The sequence below is a fragment of the Bos javanicus genome, chromosome 17 (genome assembly GCF_032452875.1).
Source record: "Bos javanicus breed banteng chromosome 17, ARS-OSU_banteng_1.0, whole genome shotgun sequence".
Classification (NCBI taxonomy): Eukaryota; Metazoa; Chordata; class Mammalia; order Artiodactyla; family Bovidae; genus Bos; species Bos javanicus.
In genome coordinates, this window is record NC_083884.1 from 62676466 (window position 1) to 62702520 (window position 26055).

The following is a 26055-nucleotide window of genomic DNA, read 5'->3' on the forward strand; positions in this document are numbered from 1 at the left end:
AACTTTCTTTCTTGGAGTTAATGTTTTTGTTTTTTGTTCATTTCACCCCAGTCAGTCTGACAGAACCATGAACGTTTAAAACTCCTCTTAGGGGTTTGTCTGAAATGTGAGGTTAGTAGATCCGTTCCAGTCTCCCCTTGAGTCTACAGTGTCTCTGGTTCAGCTTCTCCTGGGGATGAAGGAAAACCCTGACTTCTACTGGGTTTAGGAATTCACTCAGTGACCTTGGCAGGAGTCTAACTTTTTAGAATTTAGCAGATTCTCCTGTTGAAGTTCCACAGCATTTTAGCTTTCAGACATACTTTCTGCCTTTAATTTCTGAGTCTTCCAAGGCTCCGCAGCTAGAAGAGACTTGCTGCTTATTGGTGGCCTCCCCATTGCATACTACTGGATTCCAGCGTTCTTGACCCCATACATTGGTTATTACCTACCACCTGCCCTTGTGCCTTTTATCTTTTGAAATCTTGTTAATGCTTTTTACTGGCTGTCATCTCTTCACATTTCACATGTTCTTGATCCTTATGGGTGCGTCCTTTTTTGTTCTTCACTGTCATCTTCATAGGATCTTGGAAGGGAGTGAAAATAGCCTGTGTTTAATAAATGTGTAGTTGGAACTTTTTTCCTTTAAAATAATGTATTAATTTTGGATCTTAAAATATAGGGAAGACACAAAATATAGTGACCCCTTGGCTGCATTTCTCTTCCATAAACAGCTTTTAGAACCCCAGATTTGTGCCGCTCAAGCATGCTCTCACATCCTGACAGCTGCAAAGTATAGCACCCGAGCGTGTGTGACATGTAAACAGGCACTCTGACTGCAGTGTAGGGGTCCCTCCAGTTCAGTCTTCTAACTCACTTTTGCCAGTATTGCAACTGAACTGGTTGTGGAACTCATGTTTTTAAAAATTTATTCCATATTTAGGGAATTAAAAACATTTTAATATAAGATGTTACCAGAGGGATAGAATTTCCTAGTCCAGTGGTTAGGACTCTGATTCCACCGCAGGGGACCACAGGTTTGATACCTGGTTGGGGAACTAATGTTGCATGTCACACGGCATGGCCAAAAAAAAAAAAAAAGATGTTACCATTGGAAAAACTGGGTGAAGGGTACATAGGATCTGTGTTATTTCTTACAACTTCATGCAAATCTATAATTATCTCAAAGCTTTAATCAAAAAAACAATTTAAGGCTATTGACATTCCCTTCAGTGTATAATGTTTCCTTTAAGAATTTATTTGTAGTATAATAGTATTTGTTTTAGGGTAATTGTTTTTTTTTTTTTAACCTTCTTCCTCAATAAATTTTTTCATTGCTACATTGTATATTATGTTAATGTGTTGTGATTTAAGAAACATTTTCACAGTTCTTTTCATCTTTTAATGCATATACTGCATGGTGTTAGCATTAACACTTGACCAGCAGTGAATGTTTCACATGTGGAGTTTCACCAGCAAGTGTACTGTTAGAAGTGTTTTGTTGGCAATTTTGGTAGAAAATGGAGCTTTAATTTGTATTTCTCCTTGATGTCTTTTTCTAGACCATTTCAGTATTTGTTAATTGTGACCTACTAAAAGATGAGTTCCATCTTGAGACCTGTACTTTTTTTTTCTTTCAACTTTACAGTTTATTAATCAGTTACTCGGAGTGGTTCCTTTGTCAACACCAACAGAGGATAAGCTGGCACTGCCTGCCGACATCAGAGCTCTGCAGCGACATTTGTGTGTGGTGCAGCTGACGAGGTTACTTGGCTTGTACCATACGATGGATAAGAACCAGAAGCTGAGTGTGGTCAGAGAACTGATGTTAAGGTACCAGCATGGACTGGAATTTGGTGAGCAACCTTTCAAAGTGTTCAGTAGTTCCCTGCTCTGCTAAGACTTAGAAGTCGGGGTTTTTTTTCTTAATGTCTGTATACTTTTTTTTTTTAATTGGAGGCTAATTACTCATAGCACACTGTTTTAATGCTTTTGGCAGGAAAAATATTTTATCAAGTGGCAACACTATCCAAGTAATAAAATGCAAAACCTTTCTTAAGCTTGGAGTTTTAAAAAATTTTAATAGGCCCCAGATAGCCATATTCTTCCTGCGCTGGTGAGCCAGCTTTTCATCACACTGGGATTCGGATGAGTTGCAGAGTTTATGATAATTGTCACATTTTCTGCTTGGAGGCCTTAGTATTCTTCATATACAGACTATGTCAATGAACAAAAAGAATGTTGTAAATTGTGAGGTATATATTTAGTTTAGAAGTAGATGATGGAGTCTCAGTTCGACCTCAGCCTTTGGCCTAATCCTCTGGCGCTCGGGCCTTCGTCTTATAGAACCTGCTTCTTTTTCCTGTGTTGTCCTTCACCACCCTTCTCATTAATTCTGCAGGCTGTCGATTTCCGCTTATTTTCTAAAGCCTTTTTAGAATGGACCTACACCTTTTCCCCTTACACCACGAGATACCCTCCAGGGCCTGAGAATCAAGCTATAAGGGACAAGATTAGAAGGACTAAGGCACATAGTGGTCTTATTCCCTCTGCCATGTGTCCCGGGTCTCAGCTAAAGAGAGGGCAAGAGAGAATTCTGGCCTCTTAAGATTAATCGACTAATCTGTGTGGAACAGAACCCGTATTTTTGGGTCCCAGAGTTCCATTTCCTCCTCGCCAAAGTCTCAGCCACTAGCGTGAAAGATGTAGGGAAATTTTTGTGACCTTGGAGGGAAAGAAATCACGAAAAATGTCTGACTCTAATGAGGGTTCTGGGAATGGGTCAGAGACGAGATGGGCTTGCTCCGTGCGGGGCTAGAGGTCCGATGGAATCTTGGAATAAAAACGAGGGGTCATCCAGGAACACTGGAAAGGGACGGGGCGTTGAGCTGAGTGGATTCCAATTGGTGGACCCGGAGTGGTGGCAATTAGGGAGAAGACAGGCAAGATCGTTTGACGGGGGAGCGATGCAAGAGCGCTGAGCGGAGGAGGGGGGTTCCCAAAAAAAAAAAAAAGAAGTAGATGATGTTCAAATTATTTAGATATGTGTGATAAAATACAAATTAAATTATCTAAGTGGATGATGTTAGTATTTCTCTAACTGTATTAAAAACTAGGCGAAGTAATGAGCATATTACACTAGTTGTACATAGCTCTTGATATCTGTTCTTTTCTTCACTTGAAACCTTTCACAGCCTTTCGCATAGTCCTTTTGGGACTATTTGGAGTACCACCTCTGTTCTGAAAGCCTTTTGCTCCAGCTGAGTGTAGTCTCACCTTTTTTTGACTCTTTTAATTCATGGCTCATATTTTCTTCTGGTATTTACTCTATTCTTAATAGTTTCTTTTACCCTTCTTCCTGCTGTCGTTTTCTTGCTTTACATAACTCTTTGGGGACAATAATCATTGAACAAATCTTAAAATACAGATATAATTTTTTTTTCCCCTATAGGGAAATCCTGTTTGAAAACCGAATTGCAATTTTCAGACTATTACTGTCTCCTTGCTGTCCATGTGCTTATTGATGTATGGAGAGAAACAGGTAAAAACCAGTGATTTCAGTTTAACTTTATTTTTACTCTTTGTTTTTATTGATTATAAATCCTTAGACTAATTACATAATCCAAGACTTTGATTTATGCTTTTAGGTTTTTCTTCTTGCCTTTCTCCAGGGTGCTTCTAGAAGAACCCAGGCCCCCAAGTATCCTCTGTATATTCAGGATAATCTTAAATCAGCGGATATCTGTTCTATTTTAAAATGTTTCTGAATAGTGAGTAAACAACCTATTGCAAAGTTACAATAATTAAAATGCAGAGAAACTAGTTTAGAGATAGGTGTATGAATCCATGGAATGAAATAGCCATTTTTGTTCATTTAAAATTATATACACGGGCATATACTTTTTTTTGGAATATAGTTCAGATTAACCCATTTAAGACAAAAACACACTACATGGTAAAGGAAACATCATGACTCATTGAGCAAGAGAAGAATGATTCAGCTGATGGTTCAGCCTTTTCTTTAGGTCTCATGCTCTGACATTTTCTCTTATTAGCAGTTTTTGAGAAAAAATAACTAGCTACTTATTGCATTATTATTAATGAAAATAAACTGCAGAAGAAACAGGGCTGGGGAGACAATGGTGTGTGCAGACACAGCCCTGCTCTTGTGGGTCATTTCACCAAGCACTCAATTTTGATGTCCTCCTCATGCTTAAAATCCTTCAGAGATGCCCTATTTTCTTGAGGATAAAGGTCAGCCTTCTTAGGATGGTTTACAGTGCTCTCTAATCTAGCTTCTGCCTGCATCTCCAGATTCTTAACTACTTAAAGCCCTAAATCTACTTGTTTGTTGTTGCTGTTTCTGTTACTGAACATCACGTTGCCTCTCTTTGAAATAACTGTATCACCTCCTTCATCTAACTTTAACTCAAAGAGTGCCTCTGACAAGTGTGTCTTGATTTCATCCCTTTCCTCATTGCAGATTTTGTGCCCCTTCTGAACTTTTGTAGGATATTGTATATACCCATATGCTGCTGCTTGTTATACTGTGTTCTACTGGAGGTGGGGATGAAATTCTTTTCATCAGAGTACTTGCTATCAGAAGCCCCAGATTCAGAAGGTTGCATAGAGCTGTAAAAGTCATCTTAATGTAAAAACCATAATGAACTGATTACTTAGTAATTTGGTCTCTACCCAGATACCCTTCCCCACTTATTTGTAGCATCTGTTCTTGCTCATAATGACATGGTTTTCCTAATCTCTTGGTTTTGGAGCAAGATATCTGACCATATAATAATAATAACACTTGACACTTATTGATCATCAGGCACTTGAAAGTACTTTATATGAATTCAGGTCAGTCGCTTAGTCGTGTCTGACTCTTTGCGACCCCATGAATCGTAGCACGCCAGGCCTCCCTGTCCATCACCAACTCCCAGAGTTCACTCAAACTCACGTCCATCAAGTCGGTGATGCCATCCAGCCATCTCATCCTCTGTCGTCCCCTTCTCCTCCTGTCCCCAATCCCTCCCAGCATCAGAGTCTTTTCCAATGAGTCAACTCTTTGCATGAGGTGGCCAAAGTATTGGAGTTTCAGCTTTAGCATCATTCCTTCCAAAGAACACCCAGGACTGATCTCCTTTAGGATGGACTGGTTGGATCTCCTTACAGTCCAAGGGACTCTCAAGAGTCTTCTCCAACACCACAGTTCAAAAGCATCAATTCTTTGGCGCTCAGCTTTCTTCACAGTCCCAACTCTCACATCCATACATGACCACAGGAAAAACCATAGCCTTGACTAGATGGACGTTTGTTGGCAAAGTAATGTCTCTGCTTTTCAATATGCTATCTAGGTTGGTCATAACTTTCCTTCCAAGGAGTAAGCGTCTTTTAATTTCATGGCTGCAGTCACCATCTACAGTGATTTTGGAGCCTAAAAAAATAAAGTCTGACACTGTTTCCCCATCTATTTCCCATGAACTGATGGGACCAGATGCCATGATCTTCGTTTTCTGAATGTTGAGCTTTAAGCCAACTTTTTCACTCTCCACTTTCACTTTCATCAAGAGGCTTTTTAGTTCCTCTTCACTTTCTGCCATAAGGGTGGTGTCATCTGCATATCTGAGGTTATTGATATTTCTCCCGGCAATCTTGATTCCAGCTTGTGTTTCTTCCAGCCCAGTATTTCTCATGATGTACTCTGCATATAAGTTAAATAAGCAGGGTGACAATATACAGCCTTGACGTACTCCTTTTTCTATTTGGAACCAGTCTGTTGTTCCATGTCCACTTCTAACTGTTGCTTCCTGACTTGCATATAGGTTTCTCAAGAGGCAGGTCAGGTGGTCTGGTATTCCCATCTCTTTCAGAATTTTCCACAGTATGTTGTGATCCACACAGTCAAAGGCTTTGGCATAGTCAATAAAGCAGAAATAGATGTTTTTCTGGAACTCTCTTGCTTTTTCCATGATCCAGCGGATGTTGGCAATTTGATCTCTGGTTCCTCTGCCTTTTCTAAAACCAGCTTGAACATCTGGAAGTTCACGGTTCAAGTATTGCTGAAGCCTGGCTTGGAGAATTTTGAGCATTACTTTACTAGCGTGTGAGATGAGTGCAATTGTGTGGTAGTTTGAGCATTCGTTGCCATTGCCTTTCTTTGGGCTTGGAATGAAGACTGACCTTTTCCAGTCCTGTGGCCACTGCTGAATTTTCCAAATTTGCTGGCATATTGAGTGCAGCACTTTCACAGCGTCATCTTTCAGGATTTGAAATAGCTCAACTGGAATTCCATCACCTCCACTAGCTTTGTTCGTAGGGATGCTTTCTAAGGCCCACTTGACTTCACATTCCAGGATGTCTGGCTCTAGGTGAGTGATCACACCATTGTGATTATCTTGGTCGTGAAGATCTTTTTTGTACAGTTCTTCTGTGTATTCTTGCCACCTCTTCTTAATATCTTCTGCTTCTGTCAGGTCCATACCATTTCTGTCCTTTATCAAGCCCATCTTTGCATGTTTTAAACCTTGTTAACAATATAGTTAAGATTGTTACAGTTTTACAGATGAGGGAAGTACAGGGCAGAGAAATAAAGAAGGTAGGTTGTTCAAAAATCATACAGTGCAAATACATGGGAAGTTACAGATATTATAGATGCAAGGTTTCTTACTTTTTTTTAGGATTTTCATTTTATTCTTTTTTCCTTTTTCTTTTTTTGGTTTCTTGAAGTCAACAGAAGTGATGCTGAATGTTCCAGTTGTAGACATAGTCATTGTTCAAGGTGGATCTGATAAAAATTAGAAATGTTATATAGGGACTTCCCTGGTGGCCCAGTGGCTAAGACTCCACGTTCCCGATGCAGGGGACCTGGGTTTGATCCCTGGTCAAGGAACTAGATCCCACACGCTGCAACTAGAAGATCCTACATACCATAACCGAGACCAAAGATCCTGCGTGCCACAACTAAGACCTGGCTGGGTCAAATACATAAATAGATTAAAAACAAAAGAAATGTTCAGAAAATTGGGAGGATTTCTAGAGAGACTGATGTGAATGTGAAAGGATTAAGAAGAGCACTTTAAATTGATGATGCCCTCAAACACTCATTCGGGGACTTCCCTGGTGGTCCAGTGATTAAGACTTCACCTAATGTAGGGGATGCAGGTTGGATTCCTAGTCAGGGAGCTAAGATTCCACATGCATGGGACCAAAGAAACCAAAATATAAAAACAGAAGCAATATTGTAACAAATTCAATAGAGACTTCATGATTCTGCTACACAAATGAAATGAGGCATGAAGGATATAATTTTTCCCCCCTCTCTATTTTTACTGGGATATAATAGATACATTACATTATGTTAGTTTAAGGTATATTATATGATAATGTGTTGCAAAATGATTACCACAGTCAGTTTAGTTAAAGTTCATCACCTTGAATAGCTACTCCCCTGTGATGAGCATCTACTCTCTTCAGTTCAGTTCAGTTGCTCAGTCGTGTCTGACTCTTTGCGACCCCATGAATTGCCGCACGCCAGGCCTCCCTGTCCATCACCAACTCCTGGAGGTCACCCAAACTCATGTCCATCGAGTCGGTGATGCCATCTAGCCATCTCATCCTCTGTCGTCCCCTTCTCCTCCTGCCCCCAATCCCTCCCAGCATCAGAGTCTTTTCCAATGAGTCAACTCTTCTCATGAGGTGGCCAAAGTGCTGGAGTTTCAGCTTTATCATCAGTCCTTCCAAAGAACACCCAGGACTGGTCTTGTTAACTGTAGTCACCATGCTCTACATTATATCCTCAGAACTTAATGTATTTTATACCTTTTTGTTATATTATAAAAATTAATTAGAAAAAAATTTTCCCCAAGATCCTCATCAACCCTTGATGTTCTTTGATTTGGTGAAGAATTTGCATAGAGTTGTAGTTATATTCTAAATTTTGCAAAATAAAATAGGTTGATAAATGTCTTCATAATGTTGAATGTAATAGTTCAGAAGTGTAAATTAAATCTTTTTTTTGCTATTTACTTTGAAATTTTGTTTCCATTTAAGAGAGATCATTAAAAAAAAGAAGTTAAAAAACTCTGTTATGGTTATCCTTGAATAACATTGGACTTAAAAAATTTATCTGTAATTGTACAACTGTCTCTTCTGCTCAATTCTGAACCTGTTGAGGCCAGCAACCACCTGTGACTCTCTGGGTCTTATATCTAGTGTTACTGCAGAGTTTAGGTCACTGAGTGTTGAATTAAATAAAATAAGGATTGTGAAGACCAGTTAGCAACATGAGAAAACACAAAATTGGATGTATGCAGTGATTACTACTGTGTGAAAGTAATTATAGTTCAAAAGCAGTACATTAATCATAGTGGTAGTTTGAGTAGAGCTTGGATAGTTTACATAGTTTGGGTAGGATTATAGATGATATTTATTTAAAACTCCAATTTTTGGTTATATTTTGTTTCTTTTCTCTTGGGGAAAAAAGCATATAAAATATAATCTCAGAAGCTCAGTGCTTAAAGCTTTCCACTTTAGACATTTTTTTCCTAAACAAAACTAAACAGAAAATGGTATATTTTAATCTCAGTTTTCCAGCTTCCTAAAGACACTAACATTTTTGCATATTTCCTTCTCTCTTTGTGAATGCTTTATATACTTGAGATGAACTCTTCATACTCATTTGAATTCTGTATGTTTTACTGGTCACTACTGTGTGGTTTTTTGGCTTTTAAAAATTCCTTGTTAATATCAGTTGACTGTATGATATTTCTCTGTGTGGGTATAACTATAGTTTACTATTCCTCTCTTATTAGTACAATGGATGTCCTTGTATGTAAAACTTTATCTGCATTTCATATTATTTTCTTTAGACAATTTCATAAAAGAGAAATTACTTACCCGTTAAGAATATTGATGTGTGTAACTTTTTGAATTTTGGTACTCCAGAAAAGTGTGTCATTTTAGTTTAATTATTAGAGGGCAATTTTTTTTTCAAATATTAGTTGACATCCTATTAGTAGAGTTACATGTAGAAGAAAAATGATGTCTAGAGAAAGCATCTTTCTGGGGTTTTATAGAGAAAACCCTGTACTGGGAAGGTTGGTGGATTCCAGTTCTCCTTCAAAGTCCATCTCTTCTCAGAATCTAGGATTCTGTGAGATTCCAGACTTCTCTTTAAGACCCAGCAACTTAAAGTTGCATCGTTTTTGCAGATCTTACCTCAGTTGAACTGAGGTAACTATTGAGGGACTGTCTATTCAGGGAAATTCCCTATTTTGCTTTCAGGTTTGTATCTAAAATGTGTTCTTTGCCACCCAGCCTAATCCTAAAAATAGTGGAGGGGATGACGTCACTAAGTTTTTGTTTTTTATTTTTGAGAACCCCCATTTGCTGTCAAAAACTGGATAATGCTATTATATTTTGGTTCTAGGTGATGAGACCGCTGTGTGGCAGGCCCTGACTTTGTTGGAAGAGGGACTGACTCATAGCCCTTCCAATGCTCAATTCAAATTGCTGCTTGTTCGAATCTACTGTATGCTGGGGGCGTTTGAACCAGTGGTGGATCTGTACTCCAGCCTTGATGCTAAGCATATCCAGCATGACACCATTGGGTTGGTAGTATATACTCTGAATAATGAGCAGCCCAGCAGGGTGGGGTCCTCATACATGGAACTCTAGTATTTTAATTTTAGCAGAAACGTTGTTCCTGGTATTATGTTTTGTAGATAAAATAATCACCTGTTATGTATGACCCATTGCAAAGCAGATTTTTATATCTTTCAGCATTTTGTGGTAATTTTAAATTTATACAATTTAGAAATGGTTAAAAAAATTTTCCTCAGATTCAAAAGAACAGTTAATGTACTTTGAACTCTTTTTCCTTGGCACACATTGTGTTGAAGTCTACTTCTGCCTTGCAGTTGAGGTTGAGACTTCTACATTATGCATTGGTCTCAGAGATCCTTTGAATTTGTATTTTGATTGTTCTTTGTGGTGAATCAAGGGTATTTTTCTCCATGTCCCATAGAGCTGTTTTAGGAAGACAGCATTGTATAAAACTGAATTAACTTTGCTGTTTTTAAAAAAATTTGATTCTGTGAATTACATCATTTCTTTGGCAGAATTTTTTAAACTTTTCTTATGCCTAGCTGTTTGAATAATTTGAAGTGTAGTATTTGATACTAGAGGTGGATAGGTATAACATTTTTTTTTTTCCTTCCAACCTAGTTATCTTTTGACCCGATATGCCGAATCCCTAGGTCAGTATGCTGCTGCATCCCAATCGTGTAACTTCGCACTCAGGTTTTTCCACTCCAACCAGAAAGATGTAAGTGAAAAAAAAATTTCTTTCTTTTTTTTAATGTGGTCTTGGTCTACTGAATGCACATGATCCAGAGAGCGTCTTCTTTCGAGTCCCAGATGCACACATGAAGGCGCACCATGCTGTACTTGCCAGCGCCTTAGGCCATACCTTCCTGGCTGAAGGCTGTTAGGCAGAGGTAGAGAGTTATCTGTGGTTGTTAGAACGGGTGTGTTTACTAGAATCCTTGCAAGTGCATTTAAAAACTGGTTATTAACAGAATAGGAAGTGCCTATTAGGTCTGTCTTTTAATCTCTAAGAGACTTTCTAAGGGTATAAGAAATAGCCCATAAGAGTTTATAGCCTGGGATGCCAAATATGATTTTATAATAGCATTTGTTCTCTGTTACTTTTATGGGTTTCTGAAGTTTATGACAACTGTGCTCTTTATCACAGAGAGTATACTTACCTTTCTTACAATTATAAAATTGACCATTTGAAGGACATTTTAAGAAACTTAAGGCAATAATTTGTATTTTAAAGTGACAATAAATAACGTAGAGTTTTTATGTGCCATAATGAAAGGATGGGATTTGCACCATATTTTTCACTGCAAGCAGATGTTGTCATCTGCTTAACTTGTCAGTTAAGCAGAAGTTTTTGTGGGGAAGCCATATGGTCTCTACTAAATCGAAGTATGCAGAACCACTCAGGAACATACGTGGAGAAAAGACATGCCTCAGCAGTGGTCACTGCCTGCTTGCTTCTCATGTGCTTCTAAGACTGATCACCTGGAATTTGGCCATGCCTGGTGTCTGCCCGTAGTGTTCCATTTTCATGGTCTAACAGCAGCTAAGAAACAGCAACAAGGAAGCTGGTTTCTGAGGTTCTTCTTGGCCAACACTCATGAAGATTTTTTTTAAAAGCCCTTTTGTAACTATGACTGCTATATCTAGTTATCTTTCATCTATAATTCTTCATGTGTGTATTAAATAGAAAGCGGGCACAGGACAGAAGCATTTCTAACCACTGGAATACAGGTTTGCTGCTCTCAGCTTGTGATAATTAAATTCTGCCACACTTCAAGGCATGGCATAGAGGGCTGGAGTAGCACAGAGTGGCAATCTTTGCATCATCAGTTGGCTTTTAAGCTCTATCCCTCTTCCCCATGACTCCACTTCCCAACAGTGATTGTGTCTGTTCAGGTCTCATTCTGTGCCCTAACTTCTGATTGGGGAGAGACAGAAGTAGGCACCTGCATTTAAACATATTGTTCAGAAGCTGCTGACCTAGCTTTAGGGTCAGAATGGAATCTCTAGGACCTTGGTTCTAAAATCTCCTAGCATGAGTGGGCAGTCAAGTTATAAATCTGTGAGTTTTCACTGTGTATTCAAGTGTCTATGCTTGCCATTCTCTGTTTCACTACCTGAGGAAAGACTCCAAAGAAGAGTATATTTCAAATCTCATTATTCTGACTCTCATTACTGTGTTTCTAAGGGAAAGGTTAAATAAACATTTGATATCCTGAAGAATCCTTTTCAAAGTTTTGTTTCTCAAATAGCTTTGATGTGGGAGTGGGGGGTAAATTAAGGGATTAATCTAAGTCTGGAGTTTGGTTTTTGTCCAGTTTTCAAACATCCAGCATTCTAGAGGAACTATATTGTTCATGAATTGGTCAATAAAGGCACATTATTTTATGCTAATAAAAATTAAGCTTTAATATTTTCCCCCACAAAATATATTTTACCTGAAGAAATGTTTTGAGAACTGTATACTCACACATAAAACAACCCAACCAAAAGTACTGTAATAGGGAAAGGAGATCTCCAGGAATGATTGTCCTCAGTGGCTCTTGGTATCTTTGTTTGATATTTTGCTGATGGTCATGTGTGGCAGGAGTGACTAATTCACCTGAATGTATGAGATGCTGAAGATGATAAAAGTAAAGCATTTATGAATCTGGGACTAGAACTGTACTTGAAATTTATTTATATTATTACTAACTAGGGGAAACAGCTGTTTAATCACATTAAAGTATATAACTGAGGGGGAGGAGAAGATGAGGACTAGGTCCTGGGGCTGAAAGCAAGGCACAGTACAGCAAGGCAAACGCACCTTAAACTGTAGTGCCTAGGCCGAGTCCCAGAATAGGAAAATGGAGACTGTGGTGTGGACTGTTCCCTTTAGGAGTTTGAAGCTAAGAAAGGTCATGGTTGTAGTGTTGTACTGTCTGTGTCAAACCTACTGACAATATTAGAAATACCTTTCTGGAAAGCTAAAGCTCTGTTATACATCTTTTATGCTCAGTAGTTTTTGGCATCCCGAGATGATTTTTTTGCTTGAGTGACTGATATATTTCAGTTCCTACTCCTTAAAATCCTGGAAGATCTGCTTTGTAAGGCTTTGTGCTGTGGGATTGAAAGTTCTATTTGGAAATCTACATAGGGATTTTCTTTTTGGAAAGGTCATTGTCTGCCGTCATCTTATTTGGAGTAGATTTTTATAATACAGGAATTAAGAGCTTATATTCACATATCTCTAGAAGTAACATACATGTTCATACTTTTAAAAAATTGCCTTTAAAACTCTCTGTTTTAAGTATTCACAGAGATCATCATTCAGGGATTTGATGTCCATCTATTAATATTCTGCTAATTTTCACAGTGACCAGGGTTCATTTCAGGCATCCATATGGGATCCAAATAGCCTCATTGGTGCATAAATGAATAGAAATGGGTACGGACAACATTCTGTGATACTCAGAAGTCTTTAAAGTACCATGGCTTCCAGTTTTGCCTGCAGTTCCAATAAGGCCTTGTTGCTTCAAAGCGTAGTGCTTCCTCAGTCTTTGTCCTGTTGGGAGCTGCCCGGGCCCTTTCCTAGCTCTGCAGTGATACTACACTGCAGTATTAAAGGAGGACTATCTCAAAAACAGAAGCCAGAGAATTCTGATTACGTTTAGTTAGTTAAAGGACTGCATCCCCTTTTTGTGGCCCCTTATTCTCTTGCCTTTTGTTTTTTTTTAAGTTGTATTCCGTGGCCCACTCAGGAATTAAAAATTTCTTCTGCACTTGGTAAGGCTGAGTTCTTTCCTTTAATCACAGTGTATTTTGCAACTGTAATTAATAAATTTGATTGGAATCACCAAAATAAAATTTCTGTCCTGATTAGTCTCTGGATCATATGTTCCTAACCAGCTGCCTTTCCCCTCCCAGCACCCCCCCGAACTATAAGGTCCTATTGCAAGGGCTGATGTTAAACCTTGCTATGTTTTCCAAGCCAGGAGGCCATTGGATAGGCATATGTGTTTAGGGTATCCTGGCCTCTCCTTGACTGGGCGTGTCACTGTCCCTTAATCAGGCTAGAAGGTACACGAGCTTTTTCAGATAGTCCTTCTTTAAACCTGCAGGATCACAAGTAATCTTTTTAATTTTCTTGTGTCCGTCCGTCTTTAATTTCTCCAGATACTGCAGGCAAACAGCTCGCCGAGGTGTCCCATGGGGGTTTAAAAGCCGCATCGAATGCAGTTGAATTAGCGCCCGTGGCGCAATCCCGCGGCCTGAAATGAACCCTGCGAGGCTGTGTATCAGAGGGTATGTTGTTGACTATTGGCCTATTTTCCTATTGGGCAAATTACTCAGTCATAATGGAGATGGGGACAGAGCTGACTGAGGCTGTGCAAAAAGACTAGCTTTTCTGTAAAGGATCTTTGGGGCAGACATCAGCTTTGAGCTTAATACTTCCCTTAGCTTGAAAGGGTGCCCTTCTGACTTCTGATCCTGATGGCATAGGCCCATACCCATGAAGTTCTTCCCTGAGATTTCCTTCTGTTGTGCCAGAATTGCTGTTTAGTATTCTTTATCTTGCCTCTGTTCATGTTTCATCTGTATATATGTATTAATCTAATTAAAGTACATGTGTTGAGTGTTCCCTTTATTTACCTGTTTATGGAATTTCTAGCATAGTAGTTTGGATGGACTGGTAGCCTGGTTTTTGAATTTTCTGTCTTCAGAATGGATTATGACATGATTTTTTTAGGTCTTTTGTTTGGTGAATTCTATCTTGATGCAATGCACGTATGTCCTGTGTTTATTCAGAAGTAAACAAAACCAAGAGGCATCCTGTCGTTTTTTCTGAAGGAGAGTACTTTTTACTTCTGATGGTAGTGGGATGGTTATATTGTACTGGTGTTTCGGTATAAAAGAAAGTATATCTTAGATGCAGAAAAATATGGAGTAACATTCCTTCCACTATGGCACTAATCAAAATTTTGACTGATGTGTATAACAAAACTTTCAGTCCTGTTGAAATGAAAGGCATAACTCCTAGGAGGAAGTCTGTGTGGTGGTAGCAGTGGTTAAGTATTATTAGTAATAATACTAGTGAAGAAGACATTTGACTCCAGTATATGATAGAAGAAAAATAACATTTTTAAAAGCTGGTATTCTGCTTGGTGACCAAAAACTTTCAAGATTAGTTTCAACATCTTAATTTTAGTTTGAGTGTTTTGTTTTGTCTTGCAAGGTTTGTGTTCATTGCCTGACATGTGAAATATTTATACCAAGGTGATGTCTTTCCTCCCCCAGACCTCAGAATATATTATTCAAGCTTACAAATATGGTGCATTTGAGAAGATCCCAGAGTTTATCGCTTTTAGGAACAGGCTGAATAATTCTCTTCATTTTGCACAAGTTCGTACTGAGCGGATGTTGTTAGACCTTCTACTTGAAGCAAATATGTAAGTATTGCAAGAGAGCTAATAAGGAACTAAGGGATTAGATCAGATGCTGAGAGCCATTAATGGGCTCATGGATGTCATTAGTGGGCTTAAGCTAAAGAAAAATGAGGCGGTGGGAGTAGGAGGGAAAAGGGAAGTAAGGAGAAAGTGCCTGTCATGGGGAGTGATAAAGTATTGTCAGCACCATCCCAGGTTCCCCACAGAAGCCAACTGGGCCATGGTCATTGTCCCTGGTCCATGTTGTGTTTACAAAGTTCCCCATATCCCATGGACATGAGATGTTGGGAATTAATGCTGATGAATTTTATTTTCGTTGGGCTTTCAGATGCCTTTCTCTAGCTGTGTAGCAGGCCAATATGATCAGTGCTTGGTTCTATTTCATGTTATATGAGCTTTTACTTCTTAATATTAAAGCTTTCCTTTCTTTACTCTTTCCTTTTCTTTCTTTCTAGTAAAACAAAGTCCTGGCTAGTATGTTTTCATGGCTATTTTACTATTGAATAATACTTAAATAAAATTTCTATATCCCAGATCAACCAGCTTAGCAGAAAGTATAAAGTCAATGAATCTTCGGCCAGAAGAAGATGACATTCCATGGGAAGCCTTGCGAGACAACAGAGACTTAAATGTTTTCTTTAGCTGGGATCCAAAAGACAGGTAACTGGAATTTAACCCCAAGAAATTTATTTTTAAAGAATTAGGATGATGTTAATGTATGGCAAAAACCTCTACAATATTGTAAATTAATTAACCTCCAATTTAAATAAATAAATTAAAAACAGAAACAAAAACAAAAAACTAGGTACCAATATCCCCCATGAATACAGATGTAAAAACACTCAATAAAATATTAGTAAGCTGAATCCCAAAAACATAGAATTAGGATGAATTTAAGAGCTTTTTTTATATATATATATTATATGTATATATATACACATAATTATGTCATACAATAACATGTATATTGTAGGGATCAGAAAATACAGGTAAGCCAAAGGAAGAAAATAAACCTCACCCCTATGTGGAAATTACTGGCTAATCTAAAAGTTCCTCTGTCACACCATACATGAAAACAAGTTATAGATCGATTAAATATTTTATGTTAAAACAGAAATTCTAGAAGAAAATATAAAAAATATTTTTAAAAAGTTGGGAAAGCCTTCCTTAGCATTGTGTCAGATCTGGAAACAAAGGATTTGACCCCTGTAAATATTAACCTGCTATATAGAAGTAAATCTGTTAACAAGTTCTAGAGGTATCTGGTATTAGTAACTTTCTTCATATATATTAATATCCTTCACATATACAGAGAACTCAATAAATCAATAAGAAGCAGATAACAGAAAACAAGTGGGGCAAAGGGTTTAACAGGAATTTCAAAGAAATGCACTTTATATCTATATTCGTATTTTAACCTATCAGACAAAGATTTAACCTATTGGATAAAAAAAGATTAATCTTTGTTCTCTGCAAGGTTATGGGAGAATGACTATTGTGCATTTACGTGGCAGTAAAACTTTATATAACTTTCCTATAGGGAATTTTAGTGATACATATCAAGATTGAAAAGACTGTGTACCAACTTGTGGCTCAGCTGGTAAAGAATTCACCTGCAATGTGGGAGACCTGGGTTCAATCCCTGGGTTGGATCCCTGGGTTGGGAAGATCCCCTGGAGAAGGAATAGGCTACCCACTCCAGTATTCTGGCCTGGAGAATTCCATGGACTGTATTGCAAGACACGACTGAGTGACTTTCACTTCTAGGAAAGTGGAAACTAAGAAGTTGCAGAGACATGTACATGAGGTAGTTCTGAATATGCTGTGATTCAGTGACTTGCCAGGACTCAGGGACTCTGCATGTAGTTGTACTCACAGCTGAGGTCTTTTGTAACAAAAGGAAGAGTATGTGACAGAACCAGCAAGGGAAAGAGATTCAGGTGGTTTGTGGAGAACCCTCTGCACAGACTTCCAGTGTTCTCTCCCTCCTGTGAAGGAACACGCTGGGCATGCTCCTTTCTCGAGCAGCGAAAAATGAAGTAACGTGTGCAGTATTTCTGTCCAGAGAAGCCCATTAACGACTTGATGCCCTAGGTTTTTATCAACTGGTTATGTAGGCACCCACTTTGTAGCATGTACCAACATTTCAGACTCCCAGAAGGAAAGCGCTGTTTACCCTAAACCACATGATTATGTAAACAGTCTAGGCACAGTGAGCCACTCTGATCATTTAGGGAATGGTTGGCACACCAGGTTCCCAGACCTCAGCCAGGGGCCAACCACTGCAAGCAGGCCTTTCTAAATAAAGATAATAGACCCAGGCTTACTATGTTAACTTTTTTGTACACACTGTCATAAAAAGATGCAGTTTACAAAACAGTATAAACACTACTGTGAACCCATTTTATTTGTTTAAAATATATAAATATTTGTAGTTCATTTTTTGTACATCTGTATTGTAAAAGCATAAAGATCTATTCCAAGCATGTTAATATTGTGGATTCTTAGGTTATTAGGGCCCATTTTCCTGCCATTTAAAATTATTTTTTATATTGGTGGTGTTTGAGTTTTTTACATTATGTATTTTATCATCAGAAAAACCAGTCTCACATAAGGGGAAAATGACTTGTTAGATAGGTTATCTTTCCATTTTATGGGTACCAAGATGGTGACTTGGACTGTTTTGGTTTGTCCAAGATCATTCAGCTATTAAATGAAAGCTGGGATCATTCAAAGTCATCTTGACTAATGAAAGTGAACTTTAAAAGATTTAAAGTTGACATGAATAAAATGGATGGTTTGGGAATGTTTCTTTTTAAGGGATGTTTCTGAAGAACATAAGAAACTTTCCCTGGAGGAGGAGACAATGTGGTTAAGAATCCGTTCCTTAACGTTGAGGCTAATCAGTGGACTTCCAAGTCTTAACCACTCTGTTGGGCCAAAGAACTCAGAGAAGACCACTGAGAATGGAGTATCCTCCCGGATTGATATTCTCCGTTTGCTCCTTCAACAGCTGGAGGTGGCGCTGGAGACGGGAAAGCGATTTATTGAGAAGGACATTCAGGTATCATCAGTGTTTATTTACAATCAAAGCTGCAAAAATCTGTGACTGTCTTTTTGAAAATAGGAATTGGGGTTGGGCGAGTAGTAAAGTGGGGCTTCCCAGGTGGCGCTAGTGGTAAAGAACCCACCTGCCAATGCAGGAGACACAAGAGACACAGGTTCGATCCCTGGTTCGGGAAGACCCCCTGGAAGAGGGCATGGCAACCCACTCCAGTATTCTTGCCTAGAGAGTCCCATGGACAGAGGAGCCTGGTGGGCTACAGTCCATGGGGTTGCAAAGAATTGGACACAACTGAAGTGACTTAGCACTTACGCATGAGTAGTAAAGAACAGTATTTTGTCCCCGTTTATGGCATCTACAGGAAAAAGATAAAACTTTTTCTAAACTTGGTGAATTGCAAAGGCTTCTTCAGTATCCAACTTGGATAGTGAGGAAAAGCAGAATAGTTTTTTTTTGTGATGATTAACTTTTAATACCTACCAAGAAATTAATATAATGTTTTTGTTTTCATCATAATGATTTGGTTATTATTAGCTTGCAGATCAATGCTTTGTGACTTAATCATGGAGATAGATTTTTATCCAGTAGTTACTGTTCCTTGTTTTCTCATTTTGTATTATATGAATTGAAATTTAAGTGGATTTAAAGAACATCACTTTTTCTTCTTTCCAGTACCCTTTCCTTGGTCCTGTACCTACCAGAATGGCTGGATTCTTTAATTCTGGCTGTTCTCAGTGTCAGACCAGCTCTTTTTATCTTGTTAGCGATATTTATGAGCTGGACATCAATGGTTTAGGTAAGTGTATACTTGCATGAGTATATTTACAGCATCTTTGTCACTGAAAACTTAGTGAATGCAACAAAATATCTATCACCTCACATATTTGGAAAAGTTTGGCAGAGATGGAAGCAGGAAGCTGTTCTGGAATGTCTGGTTTGATATACAAGAAAATCCATTAACAGTTTATAAGAAAATCGATTAACAGTTTACAAGTAATGTTCTAGAAATTTAAGTCTGTTTCATATTTTATTTTCTCTACCCCCCTTTCTCCCCTCCCCCACTCTCCCTGGTTAGGCACCTCTAAATACCAGTCAATCCCTTTTCTTCCTTTTTAAGTCCATTCCATATTTAAAATCATATTTTAGGTCCAAAAGTTGAAGAAATCCTTGGTTTGTTGAAATATTGTTGGATTTCAAATTGAATTCTTTTAATTCACTCATTTATTTATTTAGAATTTTTTTTAAAAATTCAAAGTATCATTGGTTTATAATGTTATGTTAATTTCTGGTGTACAGCAAAGTGATTCAGTTATATCTGTATATATTTTCATATTCTTTTCTATTACAGTTTATGATAAGATATTGAATATAGTTGCCTGTGCTATACAGTCAGACCTTGTCATTTATCCATTTTATAAACAGTAGTTTGTATCTGCTAATCCCAAACTCCTAATTTATCCCTCCTCCACTCCCTTTCCTCTTTGATAATCATTAGTTTTCAATGTCTGTGAGTCTATTTCTGTTTTATAAATAGGTTCATTTGTATCAGATTGAATTTTTTACTTAAAAATGAAGGCCTAAACTTTGTAGAGAAGACTTTTTTTTCCTAATCTGTCAACCCAGTGAGAATCACAAATGCCTTACACATCATGTATTTTTCTTTCTGTTTTATTTTTCCCAAATCATAAGGTTTGTCGATTCTATCATTTAGTATACTTGAAACACATACATTTTTAGTCCTCCTAGAGAATTTTAGATAGTGCTTTTGGCGGAAAGGTGATTAATACCTTTCTTTTCCTTTTCTCCTTCCTTTTCCTGTCCTCCATCTTTCTCTCAGTAATGGAATTTAGGTGCCTGTGGGTCTTAAAAGAAAATGTCCTTGCCTATGCTTTCAGGTGTTGGTTTTGCTTCTTTATCTTATTTTTAAAAATGAATTGAAAGTTTTTCATTGTTTGTCAATTGTAGAGGATACAGTGGAGATCCAGGAGCGAGTAGAGAATAGCCTTAAGTCTTTACTAGAACAATTAAAAGGTAAGTGTTCTAACTGTGGATTCCCATATCGTATCTGATTGTCTGATAGCAGCTTATTTTTTAATAGAAACTTGCAAGAGATTTTGAAAAATAGTAATGTACACTTTTGGTATTTTTAAAGACTTGTTTCTATTTCTCTCGTGTTCTAGTGGTTAAGACTACGTGCTTTCAATGCAGGGGATGTGGGTTCAGTCTCTGGTTGGGGAACCAAGATCCCACATATGCATGGTATGGTCCAAAACAAAAAAAAACTGAAAAGTTTTGTTTACAAAAATAGTAGACACTTTTTGTAAAACAGTACAGTACACAAATGGATATGGTCTTTTCCCCTTTACCAGTCACATTCCCACCAACGTAAGTAGGTGCTGTTGACATTCTGCAATGTGCAGAAATGTGCACAGTCATACATATGCATATGGAAATACATAGTAGTGATTTTTTTAAAAAAAAATATAGGGAAAGATATAATGCATGCTTTTCTGGCTTTATTTTTTGTTATCCTGGACTTCTTACTATGTAAGTTATATCCATATCCACACCTCATTTGTTTTAAGAGCTGCATAATATTCCATAATATTGTATCCATGTACTGGTTTTATTTATATACCCTGAGTACATAATATATTATGTGTAACAATGCTGAAATAAGTATCTTGGGACATAATTGTTTGGGTACTTATTTGAGTATTTCCTTGGGGTTAAATTCCTAGCAATGAAATTGGTAAAGAACATAGGACTTCCCAGGTGGCTCGGTGGTAAGGAATCCACCTGCAGTGCAGGCAGGAGACGTAGATTCAATCCTTGGGTCCGGAAGACCTGGTGGAGAAGGAAATGGCAACCCACTCCAGTAGCCTGGGAAATCGCGTGAACAGAGGAGGCTGGGGGGCTGCACCCCATGGGGTTGCAAAGAGTCGGACACAGCTGAGCAACTGGGCACATACATATGTGTTTCTTTTAACTCTTAAATATTTTAAAAAATTATTATTTCATTATAGCTGATTTACAACAGTGTGTTAGTTTCATGTGTACAGCTTGAGATTGTTTTCCGTTATAGGTTATTGTGCATTTTAAATCTATAAGGGCCTTTCTTTTTCAGAGCCTAAATGGTTTTTTATTTTGTTGCTCAAATGAAGCTGAAAATTAAAAGATGATCAAGATTATGAGAGTAAAACCTGAAATTTGTTATGAAGGTGCATTTCTACCGTGCACATTAGTCTTTCAGTCTATAATGACACATTCTGTAAATCCCCCGCTTGAATTCTTACTTTTATGTGAGTGCCCTATCTATGGAAAGACATAGGTAGTATTTAGACCCTAGAATATAATTTGTAAGTCTACCTTTTATCTTTTGAAGACAGTAGAGCTGTAGTCATGTGACTTTTTAAAGAGCTTAAAACATATTCTTTAGTGTTTGGTTCATTGGGGAGGGGGAGCTTTCTGTATTAAGTCTTTATATCTGCTTATTCTTGACTAGATTGTACAAAATAACACTGAAACAAAAGCTGAATAAAACCATAAAATATTTTTCCTTTTTCAGATGTCTTCAGTAAATGTAAAGGTGACCTCTTAGAAGTTAAAGATGGTAACTTGAAAACACATCCTACTCTTTTAGAAAATCTAGTCTTCTTGGTTGAGGTATGTTTTTGTTTTCATCCTAAAAAAACTCAGTGTTCCTTGATTGTGTGGAGGATTAATTTTCAAAAATGAACAGGTAATAGGCACCTTATACCTATAATTTAACCCGTCATCCCCACCTTTTGTTAATTGAAAAGCAATTTCAATTTTCTGAACTAAATCTTTCCAAGAATATCAGGAGAATTTTAATTCATACTGCTAGGGTAAAACTCTGAAATTTGCTTTACAAATCTCGAGAGAGTCCTCAGATTCACTCTAAATCTAGCTGTGTTCTGTTCATCCTCTTTTTTGACTCAACTGTTATGTAGTTTAAGTTAATTCTTGTTAAATTTTTAATTTGCTTTTTACATTTGTTGCTGCTCTTCACTAGTTGCTGAGATTGTGCATTATGAAGGAGAATCCAGGAGCTGATGTAGCAAAACTCTTTTAGCCAGAGAGAAAAAGAGGAGGACACAAACACTCATAGTCCATTATCTTTTTTCCTTTTGTCACATGTTTAATTACTTTCTTTTCCTATTAGTCTGTAAGCTTCCTGAGGACTGTGTTCTCTATTTTGGTGACTGGCACATTTCAAGTGTATAAGAGATAATGAGTGGGAAAAAAAAAAGAGATAGTGAATGAGAAATAATTGTATACATATATATATATATGTACATGAATATACTGTAAACTCCTAACTTAATACAAAGGAGAATAGGTGCTGACCAACTAGGGGAGAATTCTTCGTACATAAGTTAAGGTTTGCACATGAGGCAGTGTCTTACCTGGATAGAGAAGTGGGCACGGAGAGGCATATTGTATGGAACCTTTGGATTCCATGCCTAAATTTGGACTTTTCAGTGAAAAGGATGTTAAAAGATCCCTATTTCTTGCAAGGAGGTGAAAGAATATTGGACTGAGTAGAGGATTAGTTTAGAGCTGGGAGAGTGAGGAGAAAGAGTAAAGGCAGTATTCTGAGGAGGAGATTAAGAAGACGTGGATCAATGTGGTGACCGTAGAATTAGAGTGGAGAGTTATAAGAGAAATTGAAGGGATTTACAAAGAAGAGCTGTTTGCATAGAATTGGTTTAGTCCATAGTCTTTGTTCCTGAGGTATCCTGAGTGTAATCCTTATTGATGAATTTGCAATTTTTCTTCTTTCAGACTATTTCTATTATCCTTTGGGTATCCAGTTACTGTGAGAGTGTCCTGCGACCATACAAATTAAATTTACAGAAAAAGAAGAAGAAGAAAAAAGAAACTAGTATCATCATGGTAATAACAGAGAAAATACAAGTAACAATCTGGCTGCATGCTGCTTTTTTTTTTCACTCTTTTCCTGCATTTTGTAAAGGATCTTAGAATCTTATATGTGTTCATTTTCTCTCCCCAGCTTAAAAAAAAAATTATACAGAAAAACTGAAAGACTACTATAATGACACCCAAACATCCATACCTAGATTCACCACTTATTAATGGTTGTCACATTTCTCTCTTGCCCTTTCTCATTCTCTAACATCCCCCACCCCCATTTGTCGAACCATTTGAAAGTATAGACTTTGTAATATTTAACACACCAGGGTAAATGAAAGGCAGTCTCCTACAAAACCACGGTACTCAAGACATTTTCACACCCAAGATATTTAGTATTGATATAATAATATGTTCACATTAACCTTTCCCCTGTTATCTCAGTTATGACCTTTATAGTCTTTTTCAAAATCCTAGAATTTTACTAAGGATCTGACACAGCTTTTTGTCATTTCTCTGTACTCTTCTTTCATTGAAAGTACTTCCTCAGCTTTTAATTTTTGTCTTTGTCTTTGAAGAGTCTAGCTAGATTTTTGGTAGAATATACCACAATCTGGATTTGGTTAATTATTTCATTAGATTTAGATGGCTGTGTCCTTTTTAGCAGTTAAATCAGGAGGCACTAATGTTATGTCCCATTATTGATAATTTCAGATTTATAAGTGTGTCTTTCCTCTCTGTGTAATTAATCTGTGAATTGAGACTGTGAGTATCCTGTTCCCTAGAGCTTTTCACCCACTACTTTTAACATTCATTATTAGTCTGACTTGCATGAATCATTTATTACTTCGATGGTTCCACAATGGTAATTTTTTTTAAATGCTACTAATCATTAATCATTTATTATCTGGCATTCTGTAAAACAGAGTTGTATATTTTTAATACCAACTATTTTAGTATCACTGTGTACTCATTCTTTTTTAACTTTACCTTATAATCCATTGTCATCATTTTCTTTTGGATGCCCAAATTTGGCTACTGGGAGCCACTTTAGGCTGGTTCCTGTCCTTGAACGTGTCCTCATTGGTTTTTGAGCCCTTACTTTCCGAAACCACAAAATGTTCTAAGTACTTTGTTCTCACCCATTGAACTGAAAGCATACATTTTTTCCATTGAGCCCTAGTTCCTTTATGGGGAATGGCTATTCAGAATACTAGGATCTAGTTGTTAGATGCACTGATTGCTATTGGGGTTTTATTGCTTCTAGTTAATGTCAGTGAAGAGAGACAGGAAATTTATTTAGATACATACACACATAGTTTTAAATAATTATTACAGACAACCTCCAGCTATAGTCCAATATCATAGTCCTCTTCCTTCCATTCCTTCTTTCATTCAATATTTGTAGCTTTCAGAGTGAGAACAATGGTTCCCAACAGGATCAATATATTTATTCATTTGCTGTTTTACAGTAAAACTGTAAATAGTTTTGGAAATAGTACATTGGTTCCATTACCAGTTCCAGTAACAAACCCACTGAAGTTCAACTTTTTGCAGTTCTTTTTTGTCCTTAGAATATGTTCAATGAATGTAGTAGTTGAGGTACTCTATAAAAGCACTGGAGTTTAAAACTCAGATTATATTATTAATGTAGATAAGATTCATGTATTTCTATTTGTATTCAACTTTGGAGTTTCCTCCCATCTTAATTGGTTAACTTTTGAATCTGTGAAACATTAACATAATTTGTATTCTTTTCATAAGGAAAGATGTTCAGGATTTATTCTGCAATGACATGCTATTTCATTAATGGGAGATTTTTGTTCATTGTAGCAATATAGTAACCATTGTCATTTGAAAATTTTGATGGTCTTATTAGTAATATTAATTTCCTGCACAATTCAGTAACAATTCAGGAATTCTTTAGATTTGACACTTGTCCTGGGTATTACCATTTATTCACTTCTCTCCTTCATTGTTCAAGATAATTTTAACAGATCATGAGTGCAGTGTTTGAAAGTATAGACCAGAGTTGCTCTGTTACTTTCTTTTCTGCAGAAAACCCCTACACTCCTAGTACTTGTCAAAATAGCTTTTGGTATTTGGATTTGGTGTGAGTTTTTGTAGATACTGCTTTTCTAATTTCCAAAAATGAGAATAGCCTTCTTTTTTCCGATTGTCAAAGTAACCTAAAGATGAATAAAGAGAAAATCACCCATTTTCCCACTAAACAGTGATAGCCACTACATACAAGCCAGAAATATAGAAACTCTCTATAGAACTTTCTATCAAAAGCCCTGAACTTAGCTGTTTGTTTTTTTTCACTTACTAAGGTATCTTGGATATCTTTTCATTTCAGCAAATATAGATGTATCTCATTACTTTAAATGATTATGTGCCATCCTGTTTTAGTCATATACCATAACTTATTCCCAATGTTGGCTGTTTAGCTGGCTCTAATTTTCTTCTATTGTTTTTGTTTTTTTTTTTTAATTATTTTTGGTTGCACTGGCTCTTCCTTGCTGTGCTCCAGCTTTTAGTTGCAGCAAGCAGGGGCTGCTCTTCATTGCGGTGCACAGCCTTCTCATTGCAATAGCTTCTCTCGTTGTGGAGCACAGGCTCTAGGCATAAGGACTTCAGTCATTGGGGCTTGCCAGCTTAGTTGCTCCGTGGCATGTGGAATCTTCCCGGATCAGGGATCGAACCCTTGTCCCCTGCATTGGTAGGTGGCTTCCTATCCACTGTACCACCAGGGAAGTCCTAATTTTCTCTTAATATTACAAATAGTACTGCTATTAAAATATGGACAAATACACAAGATGAATTTATAATATGATTTCCTTAGGCTATCTCTTAGATCTGAAATTACTATGTATACAGGTTTCCCCTGCTACAAGAAGTTTAGCATTCCTTTGAAACCTTTCATAAGTCCAAGTGGCATAAAGGGAAGAAGCAATTACCTTAAGACACGTCTTGCTAATGGGATACACAGAATAAATTGAGATAAAGCACAGATGCTTACAGACATAGTTCAGAGCTGTGGTGGCTTGATGTTGAGTATGGTTCCAGTGCCACTCTTGTTGC

General features: G+C 37.4%; 1 protein-coding gene across 2 annotated transcripts in view; it reads left to right on the forward strand.

Moving 5' to 3' along the window:
* Positions 1 to 26055, forward strand: part of NAA25 (N-alpha-acetyltransferase 25, NatB auxiliary subunit) — a 66187-nt gene that overhangs the window by 31817 nt on the left and 8315 nt on the right. For both annotated transcript variants that reach the window (XM_061385008.1, XM_061385007.1), the window contains 11 exons: positions 1628 to 1835; positions 3431 to 3520; positions 9407 to 9587; positions 10204 to 10303; positions 14863 to 15014; positions 15546 to 15671; positions 17832 to 18075; positions 18748 to 18871; positions 20041 to 20106; positions 21644 to 21741; positions 22885 to 22995. In XM_061385008.1, the coding sequence (XP_061240992.1) occupies positions 1628 to 1835; positions 3431 to 3520; positions 9407 to 9587; positions 10204 to 10303; positions 14863 to 15014; positions 15546 to 15671; positions 17832 to 18075; positions 18748 to 18871; positions 20041 to 20106; positions 21644 to 21741; positions 22885 to 22995 (1500 nt within the window). The remainder of the gene's footprint in view (positions 1 to 1627; positions 1836 to 3430; positions 3521 to 9406; positions 9588 to 10203; positions 10304 to 14862; positions 15015 to 15545; positions 15672 to 17831; positions 18076 to 18747; positions 18872 to 20040; positions 20107 to 21643; positions 21742 to 22884; positions 22996 to 26055) is intronic.